At 38.2% G+C, this 23,428-nt stretch overlaps 2 protein-coding genes across 2 annotated transcripts; one reads left to right on the top strand and one right to left on the bottom strand.

Annotated features, from left to right (window-relative positions):
• The first annotated feature begins 15,918 nt into the window (after nt 1-15,918).
• Nucleotides 15,919-18,786, top strand: LOC103932348 (uncharacterized membrane protein At4g09580). The gene is made up of 4 exons (XM_009341912.3): nt 15,919-16,325; nt 17,146-17,416; nt 17,498-17,668; nt 18,171-18,786. Exons 1-4 carry the CDS (start codon nt 16,105-16,107, stop codon nt 18,294-18,296), a joined length of 789 nt encoding a protein of 262 aa, XP_009340187.2. The 5' UTR covers nt 15,919-16,104; the 3' UTR covers nt 18,297-18,786.
• A 1,018-nt stretch (nt 18,787-19,804) lies between these two features.
• Nucleotides 19,805-22,951, bottom strand: LOC103932347 (RNA-binding protein 34). Its single transcript, XM_009341911.3, has 6 exons — nt 22,127-22,951; nt 21,986-22,044; nt 21,561-21,630; nt 21,316-21,441; nt 21,054-21,182; nt 19,805-20,391 (listed from the first exon to the last, which is right to left on the bottom strand). Exons 1-6 carry the CDS (start codon nt 22,901-22,903, stop codon nt 19,930-19,932), a joined length of 1,623 nt encoding a protein of 540 aa, XP_009340186.2. The 5' UTR covers nt 22,904-22,951; the 3' UTR covers nt 19,805-19,929.
• Between the last annotated feature and the right edge of the window lie 477 nt (nt 22,952-23,428).

Raw genomic sequence — 23,428 nt, 5'->3', positions numbered from 1 at the left:
GCACACCAGCTGCCATTAAAGCATCAGAAATGTTCTTAATATGCTGAATATACTCAGAGATAGAAATATCACCTTTTTGCACAAAATGAAGGCAGGATCGAAGTTGATGTATGTGTGTGTATGAAATTCCACCAAATTGTTGTTCAAGCTTTGCCCAAAGTTCTCGAGCAAAAGTCACACCTACGGTGAAGGGAATCAAATCTTCAGAAAGTGTAGAATGAAGCTAGATGAGGATGTTTTGATCTTTCTCATACTAAAGATCGAATTCAGGATTAGGAACTCCATTACTGTGGCCAAAAACATCATGAAGAAATTGCGATGGACAAATCTCAGTGCCCTCGATGTTGCCAGTGAGCTTGTAACGACGGAACATTGGAGCAAATAATGCCTTCCAAACAAGATAATTGTCTTTCTTAAGCTTCATAGGAACCATACAGCTGATATTTTAAACTATAATCGAAGAAATCAAAGGAGAAGAAGGAATCGTAGGGAAATTAAGGTTCATTTGAGAAACATTGGGGGCGATAATTTATGGATCCAGATGTGAAGAACTGGAAGAAGTCATGGAAGCAAGATTGAAGATCGAGCCGTCGCGAGAAGAAATCTCACAATTTTACAGAGATCGCAAGAAGATCAAGAATTGCAGAAATTGCAGCAAGCATAGGATCGAAGCTGTGAAGCAAAGAAGGATGATACCATATAAACAATGTTTCTCTTCATTGAATGAAATGAAATGTTACATGGGGTATTTATACATTTCTTAATAAAAGATTAGCTGACTAATCAAATGTAATTAATTAACATTAAACTACAATTAGTTAAAACTCTGTGAATAACAAACTAGCTACATTCTGGACTGTTATAAAGTTGACTGTTCAGCTGACATGGATAGGCAGTGCTAACCATGCTGCTGATCTGTGTCTTTAGGCCTATCATACGCGTCATGGTCAAAGTTATTTGGGTAAATTACACAAAATCACTTCAACTGTGAGTAGGGGTGGACATGGTTCGATTCGGTGCGGTTTTGAGTGAAACCACAACCGAAACTAAAACTTTTTGCGGTGCAGTTTTGAAGCCAAAACCAAAAGGAAACCAAACCGTTTGGTTTGGTTCAGTGCGGTTGCAAACAACTTTGGTTTGGTTTTTGAGAAAAAATGTACATTTTAAAATTTACACCTTTACATGTTAATCACTAACATGGTATAATACCTAAAAAATTGTATGTAAATTTACACCAAAAAAATTACATGTTAATTACACCATTGGTCAAGAATCTGACTCCATTCCACAGAGAGACTCTATTCCTGAATAAACGAAAAACTTAGAAGTCGAAGGCTAGACGAGTACGTACACAACACAACCATGTGAAGCTTGTTCTCATTCACAATCTTTGCCAGGTGAAGCGTTTTGACTGCAGAATGCAGTTATTTACCTTTTCCATGATCTTTATATTTAGCATCCCCTCTAAACTATGTATCATCAAATTCATCACAGTAGGAACAATCAACAAAATAAATGATCATGAGATTCAGGAAAAGCTTGACACAAAACACACCATCTACTATAGCCTATAGTAAGGAGGATTTCTTCAAGAATTCACATCTTACCTTTGATAGCAGACCAAAGGTTGAAGTGCTAACCACACTATATCAGTTTTGCAAAGAAATGCAGGATAGCTCTTCCTCTTCGAAAGGCTGCATTGATAAGTGATCATTGTTGAATAGAAAAAGGGTGGAAAAGGATGACATTCTAGTGTGGTTGAGTCCATACTAAATGTATGGACACTAACAAACAAACTATTAAAACATGAAATTTAATTTGAGGTGCGGTTTTGGTTTCGATATGGTTTTCAAAAGTCAAAACCGAACCCAAACCGTTTCTTACTTTGTGGTTTGGTTTCAAAACCGGAAAACCGAACCATTCAGTGCGATTCAATTTGATTCGTGTTTCGATTTCAAATGCCCACCCCTAACTGTAAGTCGTATAACAATCTCATACCTCGTGTTTTAAACATTGCAATGTCATACCTCGTCTTTTGAATTTGTTGTAATGTCATACCTCCGTCAACTTTTCTGTTAAATGCTGACGTGGTAGGAACGGGACCCACTCCTCCACCAATTAGAAAAAATAATAATAATAAATTATTTGTTATTTATTTAACAATTAAAATTAAGTAAAAACAAAATAGGGTAAATTATATTAAACCACCTCAACTTTGGGATACATTACAATCTCATACCTCATATTTTAAACATTGCAATGTTATACATCAACTCACGAATTCGTTGCAATGTTAAACCTCCATTAAAAAATCTATTAAGTAAGCAGTTAAGTGATGATGTGGCGATAGTGAATCCCACATTTTTGCTAACATGTCACCCAACTAATGCCACATGGCCAAACAACTAATCAAAAATATTTTAATTATTAAAAAATAATTAAAAAAAAAAAACAACCTAGATCCACTTCCCCTTCACCTCTATGCCTGAGTTCCTGCGGCACACCACCCACCTCCTTCCTTCCCCTCACTTCACTCTCTCCCTTCTCTTTCTTAGCCGTACCCATTTATCTCTCCTTAGCAACCTACTTACCATAGAGGCTGGTGGGAGGTGGGAATTTAGTTAGGATGAAATTTGAATGGCTGGTGGGTGGCATGGTGGCCCTCAATGGAATTGAATTCCCTGTAATTCATTAATTTGCGAGGGTTAGGGTTTTTGGAGGATAGGATTTGAATGGCATTTTGAGTTTCTGCGGTGGTAGGGATTAAAGTTGTTCGAGAGGGGTGGCATCGACGAGATCGTGGTCGGGTTGGTTGTTGAGGGCTTTGAGGATGGAACAGGTTTGGAAGACATTGGAGACGCCATGTTGAATGACGGCGAAGACTTTGGGGTCGGAGAGGTGGGGCATCTGATTAAGGATGAGGTGCTAATCGGAGGGATGGGCACCGATGCAGATTTTGCAGAGGTCAGGAGGGAAAAGTAAAAATAAGGAGAAAGGAAAAACTAAGGGAAAATGAAGGGAAGAAAATAAAAAAGTGAAAAGAATTGTTTGAATGTCGGTCCACATGTCAATCAGTAGGTCTCTCACTTGCCACGTCAACGGTTAACAGAGAAAATTGACAAAGAAATTGACGGAAGTCTGACATTGCAACAAATTCGTAAGATGAGGTATGACATTGCAATATTTAAAAGACGAGGTATGAGATTATGGTGCAACCCAAAGTTGAGGTGGTTTAATGCAATTTACCCAACAGCCCCAATTTCTCCAATAACCCATATCGACACTCCCCATTCTTCTTCCCCAAAGTTCTATAGACTCAGAAAGGCACATACTTTCCCGGGAGAACATGGTTTTTTCCCCGTATACCTCCGTCGACGGAAAGGCCATGCCTGGTACTAAGTTAACTCAGAAGCTCCAACCTCTGAATCCAAATAGTCGATCAATTCAATGCTTTGTTCAAGCAGCAGAGGAAGACCGAAGGGTTTCGCTCGACGACGAGGTGTCCCCGTCTTGAGTGACAGGACTAGAGTCTTGATCGCTCCTGACAAAACGATGAGCTCTTTGTTCTCGTCGCACAATGAGAGGTTGAGCATCATGGTGGAGATCAGACGACAATATGAACCAAATCAACGACCATGAGCTATTGAATCAGATTGTCGGAGTTGTCGAAAGCGTAGGCAACCAAATAGTCTTGGGGTGGCTTTCCTCGTAACCTGAGAGGTCATGGGTGATTGGCGGCAATGGGGGAGTGGGCTTTGATTTTGGTGGTGATGGAAGGTTGGGGGAGACGGTGGACTGGGGAAGAAGGGTTGTGGGTTTGTAGGAAGTAGGTCTCATTTTTATTAAAATATTTAAATGGTTTTATTTTCAAAATATTAAAATTTAATTAATTTTTTAATCCATTTGGGTTAGGGAGTAGGCCCCGCCTCAAGCTAAGTTAGCATTTAATAGAGAAATTGATAGAGAAACTAACGGAGGTCTGACATTGCAAGAAATTCGTAAAATGAGGTATGACATTGTAATTTTTAAAACATGAGGTATGAGATTGTGGTTCAACCCATAATTGAGGTAGTTTTGTGTAATTTACCTATGTTAGTTTGATATATCTTGGCACTCCAAAATTTTAATTTTGTACTCTTTACGAGTGTATTTTATTTTTAAATATAGAAAGTTTGGAGTGCAAAATGAGAATTTTAGAGCGCCTATATATATATATATTAAATCTTATAAACATTCTTAAATTGTTTTTAATGGTTTTTAATATTTTAACAAATTTATAATCCATCACTATATTACTAGATTTGTGATAAAAATGCTTTTAGAAATAAAAGATAAAAAATTGTTAAAGATAAAAAAGAATTAGCACATAAAATAGATTACTTGTTGTAAACTTCCTATTAAAGTTTGATTGTTAGACTAGGTAGTTTTTGACATGACACAAAAACGAAGAGTTTCGGGTCAACACGATAACTAAGTCATTATCGGGTGACCCATTAAGAACCCGTTAATAACGGGTATACACGCGGGCAACATGTGGGTAATCCGTTTCGACCCGTTAAGATAAAAAATTATTTTGATAATTTTAAAGTTTAATTACTAAAAGATTATTATAAAATACAATAGCCATATTAATATACACAATATATTCTATACTAAATATGTAGTTTTGTATTATTATTCTATATAAGTTAACAAAAAAAAAAAATTTAGTCGTTATTTATTTTTATTATGAGAGTTCATTATTATCATTACTAGGATAAATCTTACTTAACATGTTGTTGTCCAAAATTAAAATAAACTAGTATAGTATTTGTATAGGCAAGAACTAAGAAGACATACATACAAATATGAAAAATGTGAAAGAATATATAAACACTCATGATTCATCATTAATCCTTCACGAGTAGATAATAGTTACACTTACATTATCGTTTAGATTTTTAAAATCCTTCAAACCCTCATGAATAACGTTTTTTATTTGAGGGAAAAATTAATAAAATTAATAATATACAATCACTCATGGTGACAAACTTTACAACTTTCATGAAGGGATCAGCTTCGAAATCCAACACTATAATCCATAAACATTAAATTTATATTTAACTGTCGATTGTCATTTACGCTTTATTCTTCTTACTGAATTTCAATTTTTAAATTTTCTTTTTTTGAAAACATGATCATCTAGCGGATGTAAGAAGATGAGCGCTCAGATCTTTGATATCACGTTTCGATATTTACGGTTAACTGAAATATGAGTTGATGTCATATAGTTTGTAGACATTTTATAAACATGAAGCAATATTTTCACTAACCGTAAAAAATCTGAACATAATATCAATGATCCAAACCATTCATCTTCCTGCATCCTCTAATAGATCATGTTTCAAAAAAGAAAATCTGGAAAAACAAAATTTGATGAGAAAAATGAAGCGTAAATGTAAATAACAATCAACGGTTAAATTTTGATCTATGATTTATATGATTATAGTGGCGAGTTTCAAAGTTAAGCTCTTCACGATAGTTGTAAAGCTTGTCATTACGAGTGTTTATATATTTTTTCTATATTTTTTACACTTCTACATTAATTAAAAAACTATTAAAGACTTTACTTAAATAACAGCTGTAAGATAAATGAGAGTAAATCTGTACCGTTGGATTCTATTTCACTTATATTATTAGAACTTTTTTGGACAAAAAAACCCCTTCTCTATTCCAATATTTTCCAATTTTACCATTTGATCAAAACAAAAGCCCTAATCCTTTTCTCTTTCCCCATTCCCGTAACAATATGGTATGTATATACTTATTTAGTATTATGATTTTCATTTGATTATTTGTTGGTTTAAAATATATTTTCCTTAATGGGTAACGGGTCGGGTCATATTACCTGTTAATATTATCTGGTTGATTTCGGGTCGAGTCATTTTACCCGTTTATTTTAACGGGTGTTACATGACACGACCCATTAAGATATTGGGCATGACCCAAAAACGACACGAACATGGAAAACACGACACGAATGCCAAGTCTAGTGATTGTGTAAATTCTAGATTAGATTTGATTCTAGTTATCTTTTCGTATTATGACTTGTATTCCTTGGCGATTAAGGATTTCTTCTCTCCTTTATTATTATAAATAAAGGCACTACGTAGGAAGGATAACACACGCATTCCCCTACATTCCTGCAAACACATCTCTCTCTACAATCTCTTTCTCTGTCGTCGGCCCTTTCTCTCCTTATTAGATAAAATAGACCACAACACGTTATCAATATGCTCTTACCGCTGCGCTTAGGAACTTGACGAAGAGATTTTCTGCATCAAACCAGTTCATCCATATCATCACGCAATCAGGTTCTTCCAAAACAACGATTTTTATCTTGATATTTTTGCAGCCCTGATAGCATGAACATTCATCCTAATCCATGACCCAACTTTATATTTTTTGAATTTTAGATTCTACATAAATTGTGTATTCATTATATTCATAATTGTTGAATTATGTGAATTTGATATTGTCATGAATTGTATCAAATATCTGCTCATGCATTAGATTATTTGTCAATATGCTTTGAATTAATTGAAAGAAAAAAACAGAAATTGGAAAAACCCTAGGGTTCTTCGAACCCGTGACCTGTGACAGAACAAGGCTCACAAGAACCACTTAGGATTGTGATGCACTAGAGCAGAACTCTTACTCCATATGAGACGCTGCCGTTTTAGCATCGAACCCACAACCCAACGCCGCCCGCAGTCGACCACGGCCTCACCGCTGTTCTTCTTGGGAAATCACGACCTGCAATTGTGTTTGGGACCTCACCAGCGTCGACGATGATGGGTTTTTCTCAGAAAACTGATGAACATTGAAGAATTCTTCGACGGATTCCTCGAATCTTCAATGTTCTCGAACCACCCCTCTGACGTGGAAACTTAGGTTTCCATCCACAATTTAGGTTCCCAGTTGAACCCTCATGGATCATTGTGTCGTGACCCTAGAGGAGACAAGGTTTTTTCCAGTTCGAATTCGACACCCAGCGCCACTGGGGTGTCCTCATATTCTTGACTCGAGCCCGTACTGGGCCTCGGGCCCTTAGCCTGCATCGCAAGCATCCCTTGGGCTGCTGATTGCTAATTGTTGTCCCACCCCAGATCCAATAATCCAATTGGGTTTCTGTTGGACCAGGCTCGCATAACACCAACCTAAGACAGTTATTGGTGTTCCCCCGTGTCGCATTACACTTGATCAGCCCCTAGTCTGGGCCATCTGTTTTGGGCCCGACTCACTTACAGCCCGTTTGCTGCTACTGGGCCTTCAGCCCACCATGGATTTTGGGCCTGATCAACCCAAGCCTACTCCATCCCAATTTTGGGCCTGGGCCCCACGGCTCCAAATTTGCTTAGCCTACCTGTGGGCTTTGGCCTTATTTTGGGCCTTGAGTTTAATTGCCTAATTATTTTAGGCCAAATGGGTTTTATAATTTTCTTCACCCGCACTTTAAATTTGGCCCGAAGTCTAAATAATTAATTCAATTGTAATTATAAACCTGAAGTTTTCCTTAAAAACATCACCCATGAAAACCCAAAGTTTTTTCATGCAAATTTAAACCAATACATGTCTATTATAACCTGAATGTTCTACTCTTATGTGAATGGATTGATTTTTCTCCATTACACTAACCACATCTTGTCCATCTACTTGGTGATAAGAACATGTCGAATTTGAACAAACTTGACTTCACTGCTTTGGAGGTCTCTGGAAGGAACTACATCAAGTAGGTCAAAGATGTGAAGCTCCACCTCACTGCAAAGAATTTGCATCCCGCCATTGAAGATGAGATGGACAATCCGGTTAGCGAAGCTAAGAAAGCCACTGTTATGATCTCCATTCGATGACATATTTATGACGCCTTGCAAACTGAGTACCTTGCTGAAGAGGATTCATGAGCACTATGGGTCACTTTGGCTGATCATTTTGATCACCAAAATGACATCTTCTTACATGAAGCAAGACATGACTGGCAAGATTTGCGCTTCCAAGACTTTAAGTCTGTGAATGAATACAATTCTGAAGTTTGTTGAATCCGATCACTTCTCAAGTTTTGTAACGAAACTTTGACTGAAAAGGATCTCCTGGAGAAGACTTATTCGACCTTCTCTGCTTCTAATATTGTCATGCAGCAACAATATAGAGCTCAAAAGTTCACTTAAGTTTTCGGATTTGATTCTATTTTACTTCTCACTGAAAAGCAGAATCAGCTATTAATAAAGAATCATCAAGCTCAACCTACTGGGCTGACTGCTTTGCCTGAAGCACACTATAGCACAAACCAATGCCCAAAACGCCAAAAGAGGCATGGTAAGGGTGGCCAGAAGCCACCCCGTTAAGGCTAACAAAGCTAAGGCCCATCTAAGGGAGGAAACATAGACCATAAGCGCCCAAACCTCGCTCCCAATGCCCCAAACTTCAAGAATAAGGGCAAAGCACCTGAAAACCATGGATGCGGATATGTGCTATCATTGTGGTTCAAAGGACCATTGGTCTCGTGTTTGCCAAGCTTCCTAGAAGGTTATAGCTGAATATTATTATCTTTTTAAGAAGTTTAAATCAAACTTTGTGCAAGTGGACAAACTGGGGAGTACAAAGATGGAGGTTTCTGACTTTCAAGAGGCTGTTACTCCTATGGAAGATTAGAATCTTAGACATAAACTATTTTTCTAGTTGAATTAGACATTGGGGCCGAATTCCACAGTAGTGGCCAAACCCCTCTTTGTTTTCTGGTTAAATTTTGAACATTTTCCTTTATGTTTGGATTATTTGTTAGTGATTTGTTTTTGGATATTAAGTTTTTAATTAATTACCAACCTTGAATACTTAGAATTATTATGAATTAATATTTGTTTTTACGAACTTTTATGCATGTGACCGATTGAAATTAATTTTCATTCTAGGTATGACTAGTGGGGAAGTTAGTTGTCTGGCAGATAGTACAACCACGCATACCGTTTTGCGTGAACACATCTATTTCACTAACTTCATACCTAAGAATACACCTTTGACAACCTTTTCAAGCCAATCCAACCTGATTGAAGAATACGGTAAGGCACGTACAACGTTGTCCAATGGTACAATTTTGACCATTGATGAGGCACTTTATTCTCCACGTTCCGGAAGAACATTGTTGAGTTTCAAGAACATTAGAGATAACAATTACCACGCTGAAACCCACGTAGAAAAATAGAGTTGAATTTGTGTGGAAAACTTCCTACGAATATAGCCAGAAGTGTATTCTAGAGAAGATGGAGAGTATCTTGAGTGGTTTGTATACTACGACCATAGGCCCCATAGAGAGCCACTATGTGGCCGGCCCTACCTCTGGGACCGCACACCAAATTAAACTTTGGCATGATCATTTGGGACACCTTGGATGAACAACGATGTGCCGTATCCTAAAATCATCATACGGGCATCCACTAACCCGAAGTTTAGATTTGATTCAAGGAATCACATGTCAAACCTGCTGCATGGGAAAGATTATTATTAAGCCTTCTTATGACAAGATTTATTCGAATCCTCCCATTTTTCTACAAAGGATTGAGGGGGACATTTGTGGACCGATTCACCCTTCATGCGAACCATTTACATATTTTATGGTTTTGGTTGACGCTTCCACATATTGGTCACACGCGTACTTGTTGTCCACAAGGAACACTACATTTTCCAAACTGTTAGCTTAGGTTATCAAGCTCATGGCACACCACCCTGATTATCCGATCAAATATGTTCATTGGATAATGCTAGAGAATTCTCATCTAAAACTTTTGATGACTATTGCATGTCGGTTGGGGTTGAAGATGAACATCATGTACCCCATGTTCACACCTAGAACAGCCTGGCAAAGGCATTCATTAAGCACTTACAAATGATTGCACGATTGTTGGTCATACGTACCAAGCTCCCGATCGTTACTAGGGGCCATGCAATATTGCATGCAGCCATGTTGGTCCGCCCGAGGCATGTTGCTACCGAATCATATCCCTGATAACATCCCGTAGATGTTTCATTTGAATTTGCATTTCTCACGCATTTTTCCTTAGAGTATGGATTTTGCCCCTACTCAGGTTTTTGCCATAGCCTTAGGGTTTTTTGTGAGACTTACTTCCTTATGTATTAGGGAAAATGATAAGTCACCCATTTCAGTTACTGTTAAATAGTTTGTTATCTCTAAATGTAATTAGCTATGCTAATGTTTGTGATTAGTTAGAACTATTATAAGGTTAGGCGGTTAAGGGGTATCTTTGTAAATAGCCAAAGGCTATATATATATGTCTTCACAGTGTACAAATCAATTATTCAGAAATATAATTGAAAGCTTACAGAGGAAGTTTCCAGTTTCTATATGGTATCATGCCATTTCTGCTTCACAACATCGATCATTCCGCTCACCCGACTCGATCGATCGATTGATTCTTGATCGATTTTTCTGTTCTTCTCCTCTAATTCTTTAGTTTCTCTTTTCCGATCTTTCTTGCATCATCATCTCTACAAGATATGGCGGCCCAATCATCTTCGCCACCGCCTGAATCGTCTTCTTCGTTGGTTCAAAACCCTAATTCCTCTGGAAATCCAAGTCCTCTGAGTTCCTACACCTCCCTTACAATCCACAACATCGGCAACATGGTACCGATTAGGCTAAAAAGATTGAACTACCTGCCATGTCGTGCACTGTTTGGCCCAATCCTCCGACGCTACAAGCTTCTTAGAATCATTAATGGAACTGAAGCATGTCCATCGCCATTCCTACCTGATCGCAGCATTAATCCTACCTTTGAGGAATGGTACGAAAAAGATCAAAATCTTTTGATCTGGTTCAATTCCACACTTTTTGAGGAAATCATCCCTTTCACGGTTAGGGTTTCTTCGTCTCACGAACTCTGGTTGAAGCTTGAACAGAGGTTTGGTGGAATTTCAGAGGCTCATATTCATCAATTGAGGTCGCGTCTCCAATCTGTTCAAAAAGGATCTCGCTCCATCTCTGAGTATCTTCAAGAAATTAAGGAAATCTCAAACTCCTTGCAAGCTGATGGTGCCTTCGTCTCTGATCGCGACTTAATTGCAGCCATACTTCATGGCTTGCCTGATGATATTAAGTCCTTCATTGACTCAATCATGCTTCGATTGTCCTCTACATCTCTTGATGAACTCTATGTCTTCTTCTCACTAAAGAATTGTCCATGGCTCGACGCAAAACTATCAGTTCATCCTCTGCAGCTGAACCTTTTCAAGCCTTCTCGGTGCACTCTCAACCCCCTCTACTACCCACTCCTTCTGTGTTTGCTGCTCAGTACCAACTTCCATCTTGGTACCAACCAAAATCTGCCAATCGTGGAAAGAATAACAGAGGCCATTCCTTCTCTCACAGAGGCAATCGTAGTTTCCAAATCAACCGTGGTAATTACTCCAACATTCGTGGAAATCGTAACTATCAAGGACCTCGTCATGCTCAAAGCTCTTCCAATTTCAAAGTTCCCTGTCAAATATGTGGATCTACCAGTCATGAGGCTCTTGACTGTTTTGATCGCATGAATCCTGACATCTGTGGTCGAATTCCTTCAGTTAAACTAGCTGTTATGTATGTTAATCAATCTGCCAAACCATCTCAGTCTTGGTTGATTGACTCGGGTGCCACTTCTCACGTTACTAATGATGTTGCAAACATCTCTTCTCCCACTCCCTATACTGGTGAAGATAAAGTGTATATTGGTGATGGTAAAGGTCTTTCTGTTCATTATATTGGTTCATCAGCCTTGCATACTCCTCATACTTCTTTTAAGCTACAGAATGTTTTACATGTTCCCTACATGAAACATAATCTCTTGTCTGCTTATTAGTTTCTAAAGGATAATAATTGTTCATTGACTTTTAACCCTTATGGATCCACTGTCAAGGATCGTATTTCGGGGAAGATGCTTTTGCGGGGACCCGTTAGAGATGGATTTTACTCTCTTCAAGGTTCTAGCAATTCTTCACTTTCATCTCCTTTAGCTCTGCTCAGTGTCAAAGCTTCTGTCAAAGTTTAGCACCGACGCTTGGGTCATCCATCCTCCTCTATTTTCAGACGGGTAATTTCTACTAATAAACTGGCATTACAAGGCGAGTCCATTATTGATTTCTTCTGCTCAAATTGTGCACTTGCCAAGAATCATAAGCTTCTTTTTGGAGTTTCTTCTTCAACAACAAGTCACAGTCTTCAACTTATGCACTGTGATCTGTAGGGTCCAGCATCTGTTATCTCTAACAGTGGTTTCAAGTACTATTTGCTTATTGTTGATGACTTTAGCAAATATAGCTGGTTCTTTCCTTTGAAGTCAAAGTCAGATGTATTTTCTACATTTGTTGTCTTCAAATCTTATGTAGAAAATTTACTTGGAAATAAAATCAAAGTTCTGCATTCAGATTCAGGGGGTGAATTTACCAGTACCTCTTTTGCTTCATTTCTCAGTAAACATGGCATTTTTCACCAATTTAGCTGTCCACATACTCCTGAACAGAATAGTTGTGCTGAGAAAAAAACATGGGCATCTTGTTGAGACAGCTCGTACTTTGCTAATTGCTTCTTATGTTCCTCATATATTTTGGGTTGAAGCTTTCTCCACTGCCATTTATCTCATTAATTGGCTTCCCATCTCTGGTATTTCCACATCACCATGGGAATTATTATTCAAGCAACCCCCATATTACTCTAAACTCAAAGTGTTTGGTTGCCAATGCTTCCTTTGGCTCCAACCCTATGTTCAAAGCAAATTGGATGCCAAGAGCAAAAGTTGCACATTTCTCGGATAGAGTCTTCAACACAAAGGCTATAGGTGTCTTGATCCACTTACAAATAGAATTTACATCTCCAGACATGTTGTCTTTGATGAAAGTACTTATCCATTTCAGTTACTGCAGCCTCCCTGTTTCTGTCCCAATACATCATCATCAGCAAGCTCTTCATCTCTGAATCTTTATTTTGATAAATATATTCCCCATCTCTCCACTAGCAGTGCAACATCCATTCCAAATGCTTCTGCTTCTGCCTTCGATTTTCCACATCCTTCTTCTTCTCAACCCATTTCAGTCCCTGCTACTTCCAGTTCTGAATTTGTTTCAGAATCCTCCACCTTACCCTTAAGTCAGTCCAATCATCCTCCTATTCCTATTAATTATCATCCAATGATCACAAGATCCAAGGCTGGCATTTATAAATCTAAACCTCAAGCTTATGCAGCAACTAAGCATCTTCTTCTTGTTGACATTGATTATGTCCTCAGTAAATACCTACAAGCTTCTAAGCATGCTCACTGGCGAGCTGCAATGCAAGATGAGTATAATGCATTGATCTCTACTGGTACTTGGTCAATTGTCCCCTCTCATCCTTCCCAAAATGTAGTTGGATGTAAATGGGTGTTTCGAGTTAAGAAAAAGGCCGATGGCACTATTGATACATACAAAGCCCGTCTAGTGGCAAAGGGCTTTCATCAACAAGAAGTTATTGACTTCCAAGAGTCCTTTAGTCCAGTTGCCAAGCCAGTTACAATTCGGATCTTACTCACTCTTGTTATCCAATATAATTGGTTTCTCAATCAATTGGATATAAACAATGTCTTTCTTCATGGTGACTTAAAGGAGGATGTCTACATGCAACAACCTCCCGAGTTTGTTGATCCAAATTCTCCAAATTCTGTTTACAAGTTGAAGAAATCCCTATATGGACTAAAACAAGCTCCTCGAGCTTGGTTTGATAAACTATTTCAAGCTCTTCATTCTCTTGGGTTCCAACAATCTTCATCTGATGCCTCCTTGTTTGTTCTTAATGGTCCTCATTTAGTTATTGTTCTTGTGTATGTTGATGACATTCTAGTAACCAGTCCTAACTCTCAACTCTGTCAACAGTTTATCACACAACTCAGTTCTTAGTTTCCAGTAAAGGATCTTGGTCCTTTACACTATTTCTTAGGCTTAGAAGTACACAGATCCTCACAAGGAATTTTTGTTCATCAATCCAAGTACTTACTTGATCTTCTTAAGAAAACAAACATGGAGGGTGCCAAACCATGCTGCACACCACTGAGTTCCAAGAAATTAGATAACAGTGAACCTCTCTTGTCCAACCCCACTGAATATCGTTCTATTGTTGGAGGGTTACAATACCTAACTTGGACTAGACTAGATCTTGCTTTTGTTGTCAACCAGATCTTCCAATTCATGCATGCTCCCAGGGAACAACATCTTTAGGCAACTAAACGAGTTCTTCGATTTCTTAAAGGTTCTCTTTCCCACGGTTTGTGGTTCACAAAGTGTCCAATCCATCTTTCAGCATACTCTGATGTTGACTGGGCTGGCTGCACTTTTGATAGAAGATCTACAAGTGGCTATTGTGTGTTCTTAGGCTCCAATCTCATTGGCCGGAGTGCTAAGAAACAAAGTACTGTTGCATGGTCTTCTACAGAAGCTGAATATCGCTCATTAGCTCATACAGCTGCAGAACTTACTTGGGTTTACAAAATCCTCAGAGATCTTCACTTCCCTATCCCTACACTGCCTACACTTTGGTGTGACAACATCTAAACAATCTCCCTAGCATCTAATCCTGTCTTTCATGCTCGTACAAAGCATGTTGAGATCGATTACCACTATATTCGAGAATTGGTTCTAGCTAATCTTCTCAAAGTACAGTATGTTTGCAGTGAAGACCAATTAGCTGATCTTCACACTAAGTCTCTATCCAAAAGTCGATTTCAATTCCTATGCTCCAAGCTTCCAATTGGAATCTGTTCTGATTCCCCTGCTAGCTTGAGGGGGTGTATTAGGGAAAATGACAAGTCACCCATTTCAGTTACTGTTAAATAGTTTGTTATCTCTAAATGTAATTAGTTGTGCTAATATTTGTGATTAGTTAGAACTGTTATAAGGTTAGGCAGTTAAGGGGTATCTTTGTAAATAGCCAAAGGCTATATATATATATGTCTTCACAGTGTACAAATCAATTATTCAGAAATACAATTGAAAGCTTACAGAGGAAGTTTCTAGTTTCTATATTATGAAAGTTCCTACCTTATTAAGAATAACGTTGTTCCCATAATCAATGCCGACGAGTCGACTTCCTTAACTTCTACATGATGTTAAATCTACCTTGAGTATTTACACACTCAAGGGGGACTGTTATAAACTTCCTATTAAAATGTGATTGTGTAAATCCTAGATTAGATTTGATTCTAGTTATCATTTCCTATTATGACTTTTATTCCTTGGGTATGAAGGATTTCTTCTCTCCCTTATTACTATAAATAAGGGCAATACGTAGAAGTGATAACATACCCCCTACATTCCTACAAACACATTTCTCTCTACAATCTCTCCATCTGCCGCCGCCCTTTCTTTGTGTCAGATAAAATAGACCACAACTTACTTAGAATAGGGGCATTTTAATAATCACACTAGTTTTTATTTCGGTTCATGTGAGCTAGTATACATTTTATATGGATCAATAGCATTCATACTCTGATTCGAGACAATTTTAGTAAACAATTTCAACAAGAATTTGATCCTGATAGCACCTCATTCCAATTCTTTCTTAATTCAATTAATCGTTAATTCATGTCAACTCAATCTGATTATGGAGTAATTAAGTCATAAAAATTGATATGATTCTAAAGAAATTATTTGATTCTAAAGAAATTATTTAGTAACTTTTTTTTTTCTGTTAATAGTGGTGATTTTTAGATAAAAATTAAGAAATTAAACGTTTTTATTATAAAATTTATATAATAAATATTATTATTTAGAAGAAATGAGGTACGTATATTCTTACTCGGAGATGCAAAATATTATTATCCTAATTGTTTTAACATCGTTTTTCAATTTGCATATAACTCGTATTATTTGGACACCAGCGAATATCCCTTCTTTCTCTCTTCCTCCTCATCTCCTCTCTCCCCAAAACCATAATAAAATAGCAGAGGGGAGAGAGAAAGAAGAGAAAAGGTGCTCCTTAATTTTCATTCTCTCTAACTTTTCCCTAGAAAATTGCAGAAAGAGAAAAAGGAGAGGAAAACTTAGAGAGAGATGGGGAAAGGAGACGACAGTGGCGGCGATGTGAAGGTGGTTGGTGCAGAAGTGGGATCCGATAATAGTAAGTTCCCGTTGAGCTTTTGGGAGGTGACCCTGGCTTCCACCGTCGTATTGGGCTTCTTGTTTGGCCTTCTGGCTGTTTACCTGACCATGCCCGCATCGGATTACAGCTTCCTCAAGCTCCCCCGTAGCCTCCAAGATCTTCAAATCCTCAGGTACTCTTATTTTTTCTGTTCTTTTTTTTTTTTTTTTTTTTTTTCAAATTTCTTATGCATTTCCCATGAATCTGAATTGCCTTTTTAGGATTGAATTTTCCAGGAAAATCCACAAATTTTGATGGGAAAATTTTTGGTTTTCGTATGTATATGATACCAATCTGGGACTATTTATTTTTTCCCTCTGAATTTTTTTGTAAATTATGGATTTTTAGCTTTCAATCCAATTAATAGCAAACTAATTAGGAAACCCATAAATTTATTTGGAAGAGGCCTGATTTTTGCTTGGATCCATCTTCTTGCTAGATGCCTGAGGCATTTTATTTTCATTAATGGATAGAATGCTTGCCTTCTAATTATCTGCATTGGCCTTTGTTTTTCTTAAACGTTATAGGTGATATTGTTAATGCACCAGGTTTTGGCCTAAGCGAGTTTAGATTCGGGCATTAGTTATTATAGTAATTTTGCGTTGGTTATGACACGAATGCTATGCTGGATACGGAGTACTGCATTAGTCTGACCTTAATATGTAATAGGAGGAGAGATTAATGCTGGATATGGAATATTGCATTATTGTGACCGTTAAGTGTTGATGACTTTGTGACTCGAAAATTTTGTGATGCATAGTTTTAAATTGTATTGTCGGAAAAAACTATGAACTTGGTTGCGTGTAGTTATGTACTCCGCTAGTATTATGACTAATGTATTGTGTTTTGTTCCATCTACATGTGCTCTGTTTACAGTTACATTGTAGAATATGAATTTGATGGTATTATCCAGTTTTATTTATTTTGTTTTCTTGTTATCTTCTTCTTGTTAGAATTCACCTCGAGGACTACACAAGTGACTACACTGCTCAGGTTCTGTTAGGATACTGCATGGTTTATATATTCATGCAGACTTTCATGATCCCTGGTACTGTATTTATGTCCTTGCTTGCCGGTTCCCTTTTTGGAGTCTTCAAAGGTGTAGCTTTGGTGGTGTTTAATGCTACTGCTGGTGCATCTTCTTGTTTTTTCTTGTCAAAGCTGGTCGGGAGACCCCTTGTCTTCTCTCTTTGGCCCGACAAGCTGCAATTTTTCCAAAACCAGGTACATTCAGATGTCTTCATATCTCTCATTGATACCTAACCTTCAAAATATGAGTGAATCATTTTATTGTTTTTCTAACAGGTAGCTAAAAGAAGAGAGGGACTATTGAACTATATGTTGTTTCTACGGTTGACTCCAACCTTGCCAAATACATTTATTAATGTTGCTTCACCAATAGTTGATGTGCCTTACCATATATTCTTCCTGGCAACTTCAATTGGTCTGATACCGGCTGCTTACGTCACTGTCAGGGTATGTATCCTGCACCAAATCTGTATAAATATTAAGTTTAGTTGTTTCTAAGAACATCAGAATATTATAAGAACCCTGTGCAGATCTTGAAGATTTCTATTGCCGAATGATCCAGTTAACAATCAGTTATCTATTTTATTTTATTTGATATTGTTTTCCCCTTTTTGTCATGGAGGAAGATAAATATACCTTCAGCTCGACACCATCACTATCCACATTTTGACTAATGCAAAAAAATATGTAGTTGTCTTTAAAATGTTAGTTCTCTAATATCTGAAGACAAAAGAATCATTCTGGAGATTGGTTTTTATTTTGGGTCAATTACTGCACGGGTCAAGCTCAAACTCCTGCTACCAGCATGTTAAGGTGGTGAGATATAGTTGACCTTAATCTATAAGGGACAAGTATATTAGCAATTTGTTTGAGTTGTCTTGTCTTCGTAATGCTCTACTCGATTGTCACTGTTTGTGCCTATGTAATTGACTACGTTTTTGTGCTGCAGGCTGGATTAGCTCTTGGAGAGTTGCAATCCCTTGGGGATCTCTATGACTTCAACTCGATAGCCACCTTGTTCTTCATTGGAGTTGTCTCAATTGCTCCCACGCTAGTGAGCAAGAGCAAATCATAGTCTCACTTGCAGAACTTTGCTTGGTGTACACGATGCCCTTGTTCTACTTGCAGCCGTTTGGGTATCACCTCTACAGATTAGCGTCAAATAATTGCAATACAAAGGTATATGTCTGCTATTGGATATTACTGCCTGGTTGGAGCTCCATCGGATAAATTGTTATGTGGCAGGTGTCTCCGCGACCTTGGATGGAATTTGGTTACTGTCATGTTTCATTTGGGTGGTGGGTTTTGGTCTAAATGTGTGTGTAACTTCGATTTTAGTTGTAAGAAAGTCTCTAATTTTATAGGGTATGTATCTCATTCATTGTCAAGAAAAATGTAAAGGCAGTCTCTAGTGAACTTCTGACTTATCTCAGCTCTTGTTGAGTTATCCAAGTCCCAAGATGATCTTAGTATTGTTTTTCATAAACTTGACGACTAAAACGTCAAGATGAAACTCACGTAACTGTCTTTCGTCAGGTTAACAATTTCATCATAGTGTTAGCTGATGCAGGCTGTCTGGTATGTCCAAGGGAAGGCCAGGTGCTTTGTAACAAAGCACATATGCCGTCTAATCTCCCAAAAGTTTGAAGTTGGTAAGGTATTTAAGCATCTAGAATTTGCTTGGCATGGAAGTTTAGAATTGCAGGCTTAGGCTTGGGAGCTCAAACAAGTCATCTTTGGGAATGAATATTACTTTTTCTGATAACGAGGATGCATTAGAATGGAAGCCTGGAAGTACAAATTGAAACGTTTGATGCAAGTCTTATGGTGATTGTCTTGGAGACGATTCGTAGTCGTGGTGGCGGCGGCGGTGGCGTGCGGGGGCTCGTTGGTTTGTTCTATTTGCAACATCTGAAACCGCAAAAATCACCTTATCACGACAAACAAAAATCCAAAACCAAATTACCGCATTGGCATCTCTAAATGATTCGATATCCCAATAACCCAATAAAGTCATTAAGACTTACTTTTTGGGTTTTTTTGTCAAACGATATATATTGTTACATTAGCCATTAGCGGGTCTAAACTCACGTCATGATGCAAGGACAATATTTCTCTCCACCACTGTGATGAAGGGTCACTTGCATTAAGACTTATAATTTCTTTAACAGATCCATATTTTCACTTCTAAAAAGACCAAAGAACCCCATAGTTAAAGAAGCTAACGTTTCTCTGGACTGGACCCAATTGAAGAAATGGGGTAATATCAGATAGAAATGAGGAGTTGAGCGAATGACGTGAGACTGAAAATAGTGCAAGGGTCGAAGTGGCTTTGTGCAGATTGTAGAGTACAAGAGCGCGGCTAAAAATAAGCCTTTTCAAGTATACAAGTGACGGTGGAGAGGGCAAAATCAAACCTAAGACTTCAAATGCTCTTGACCACTTAAACTACAAGTCGGTGTTGAAGATGCTTACGGAGAACGGATTGTTTGGTGCTCTTAACCACTCCTCTCTTCCTATCTCTTTACTATCACGGATAAACCCCATTCTAATCCATGTATCTATCAATAGATTGGGAACCAGTTCAAGGAAAATAAAATCAGAATAACTAAGTAAAACAATATAATCAATTTGACAATCTCTTACTTGTACAAGAAATACAAATTTGGAAAGGGTACACATTTCGTATTCTCGCATTTTGTGTATTCCTACCTAAATTTCTTGAATTTCTTTTTCTGCTGGGAGCTATCTGGACTCCGGCTATCCAGCTTACGCTTTGTACCTGTTTGTTTTGATGCAGCACCACCTTTCAGTGCTTCTTTAGCCTTTCTCGCAGCAACAGAAGGTCTTTTATCTTTACGCTCTTTCGGCTTCACTCCACTAGGGAATCTTGATTCAAACTTATCCGGTCTACTGCCTTTTGCATTAAACTTCTTTTGGACACCAGGCTTACCAGCACGCAGGCCCTGGTAAGATGCTTTTGAACTCGACTTGTTAAAATCTGGACTCCTTGAGTCCACAGCTCGCTTTTTGGCTGAAGACTTAGCTTCCGGTGCAGATGAGGGGTTCTTTCTCTTCGTTGGGGTTGACTCTGGTTTTGCATGAGACAGCCTGAGCTCCCGATCCCCAAGCTTCAAGTTTCGCCTCTTAACAACCAAATTTGCAGCTTCCTGGATGCCCAAATAGACAGACAACAGAAGATACTGGATAAGATAATACAATGAAACAGGAGTACCTTGAGAAACTACAGCATATACAAATTCAGCTACAGAGTTTACACGACTATGGCACTCCATACGGCAAACAATATAATTTATTTAGTCTAGTCAACTATGCACGTATTCAATACCACACATTCAACCTTAGTTTTGAAGTAAAATATTTATGCTACAAGAATGTTCCGAATAAAATACAATCATACAGTCACAGAAACTACTGCAGCAACAATTCCATATTTCTCTCCTGAGTACAACTTTAAGACAAAGCAAATAAAGATAACGGCGGCGGCAGCCAATATGCATAGTTCAAGAATTGATCAGAGTCATTCTTTTGCTTAATTAACATCATCGTATACTTAGTGGCCAGCTGCCATGGTAACAAATTCATAATTTTAGGGTTGAAGGAAAAATGTTTCACATATGTCCCAGGAGACAACTGGGTGTCAAATCAACATCCCCATGAGGACTCACACTAAACGGGCACAGCACAACATCCAAGAAAGTGTGAATAATCAATTAAACAACCACATATCTGAGTTCAAAAGGCATGACATTGTTACAAAGAAATATCGATTGTAAATGGGGTTTGATAAGCGTTGGTGAAAATAACATACCCTTGTTCTAAACAAAACATAAGCAATGCCCTTTCCGATACCATAGTTAGGATCCCTGATTATGCGAATAGCTTCAACACTGGAACCAAGATTGTTGATACCACAAAACAACTGATAAACTTCTTCATCCTGCAAAAGAAGATAAATTGTTATCCACATATTGCAACTAATATAAATAGAAATTGTCAAATTGTGCAGGGAAAAGTTACAAAGAGAAATAATAATAATAATAATAATAATAACTCCTAGCAGAGCAACTCACCTTCACATCAAATGGAAGGTTACCCACAAAAACAGTTCTCGTGTGATCATAAACAGTAGCACTCTCCCCCTTCAGCTTCTTACGAGGTGGGCATGCCCTGTCAACGCGGATATGATGTCCTTCAACCTACATCAGCATGCATAATAATTAAAAAGTCAAGGCACGAGATTAACACTTCAGCTTTATGGTAAGAAACAGCTTATGCAGAATGATATAAATCAGCCAACTTCATGAGAATAACATACCACAGCCATGTTATGGGACAAGGAAGTCTGTGCCGATTCCTCCATTTTGAAAACAACGTAGGCATTAACACTGCAACACAAAATCTATTATTTCAAAGGCAATCATAAATTTTTTAAATTTGAAATTTTCTTGCCAACAAGCATCAAAAGTCTATTATTTATATCATTTTACATGTTTTAACAACTTAAAGTCACACGAAATGTAAATCCCTGACAACCTAAATGTATTGGCGAATAAGGGAGTCAATCTTCCACGGTAAGATTTTACTTGAGCTATGATAGATCACAATAGAACAGCTAGAAGCCTATACCCCTATCCAAATCTGATGGTAAATTATAAACAGGACCTTACGTGCTTCAAAACGTTTATAAATACAACAAGCAGTTCCTAAAACCAACTGATCATGTGAGTGAGAAATGATTACCTGTCAGCTTTATCGTGGATTTGCTTCGTGAGTATTGCTCCCTTTCTGGGTCTTTTCGTCTGACCAAAAATAAAACAAATGTATAAATCAGTAACAAAACAATATATTTAATCTCCAAACATTCGAACACAAAGTACTCACATCCAAGATTGGCACGGAGCGAATCCTCACTGACTCTACCTCTCCAAACTTAGTGAACTCCTTCATCAAAGCCTTCTTCTTGACCTTCAAGGGCAAATTTCCAACAAAAACAGTCCTCAATAGCTTGCTCTCGTCATCAAAACCTTCGGTCGAAACCAACATATCAGCTGGGTTATCCACTGTCTTCCTCTTCTCCCCAACAGTCCTCTTTTCCTCCTTGTCCCCATCCTCCTCGCCCTCCTTCACCCCATACTTCTTCACCTCATATTCCCTCTCAACTTCATCCCTCTTCCTCTTCTTCCCATCCTTCTTCTTCGCCGGGGCATTCCCCGTCTCCGAGGCTTCATCACTTTCCCGTCTTGACACCCCTTCAAACTCAGAACCCAAATTAGGGTTTTCAGAATCGGGAGTTTCCGGCAGCTTCTTTTTCTTCCTTTTTTTGCCCTCCAACTCCACAGGACCCTCTGCAGCTTCTTCGTTCAGCGAACCGGAAGCCGCTTTCTCTTTGCTCCTCCTCTTCCGCTTCTTCACGTCACCGTCACCGTCATCATCATTGTTTTCAGGCTCGACATAATTGATGCTTTCAGCAGGTTCAGCCGAAGGGGCAACAAACCCTTGGTCGGGTTCCCTGTTCTTCCTCCTGAAGGGGTTGCTGTCAGAGAAGATGGCAGTGGCGGCGTCGTGGCTGACGGCGTCGCCGAACAGGGTCTTGAAGACGTCGGACTGAGCTGCTGAAACGGCGTCGCTTTCTGGCTCCTTGGGTTTCTTCCTACCCATTGTGTTTTGGTTTGAAGGAATTCGAAACCCTAGAGTCCTCTTTTCTTACAAGAATCAGGAGGGAGCGTTTGGAAGCGGTTGCAAACAGAGCGGGCCGGATCAACTTCAATTTCAGACCTTGGTGGGCTCAGAGATTAAATTGGCCCAAAGACAAAACTGTACTATTTTCTCGGGAGATTTTGAATGCATATAGAACATCGTTATGTTTTAATATAACTTAGAAGTTGGACATATCCACCTTTTTGTACAACAATCTTTCACATTTTCCACTTATGATGTGTCACTTCAAATTAAGTATTTAATGCATTTAAAAAGAGATTTTCTGAAATATGATATGAACTTATGAACTTATACACCATTTTTTTTTATCTCAAATGAATCTTGATGAGCATAAATTGTGCTGTTTATTTTAAACCGAGGACTACGTTTTCTTGTGATGTTTTGCACTTAAATGAAAGAAATTACATGGTTTTGTGTCTTGGGCAGCTTGGTGAGATGAAAAAGTTCCTATTATTTTCTTTAATG

Source organism: the organism of the source record quoted next, unplaced genomic scaffold (assembly GCF_019419815.1).
Source record: "Pyrus x bretschneideri cultivar Hongxiangsu unplaced genomic scaffold, Pyrus_bretschneideri_v1 Contig69, whole genome shotgun sequence".
Taxonomy (NCBI): Eukaryota; Viridiplantae; Streptophyta; class Magnoliopsida; order Rosales; family Rosaceae; genus Pyrus; species Pyrus x bretschneideri.
This window is presented reverse-complemented; position numbering and strand designations above follow the sequence as displayed.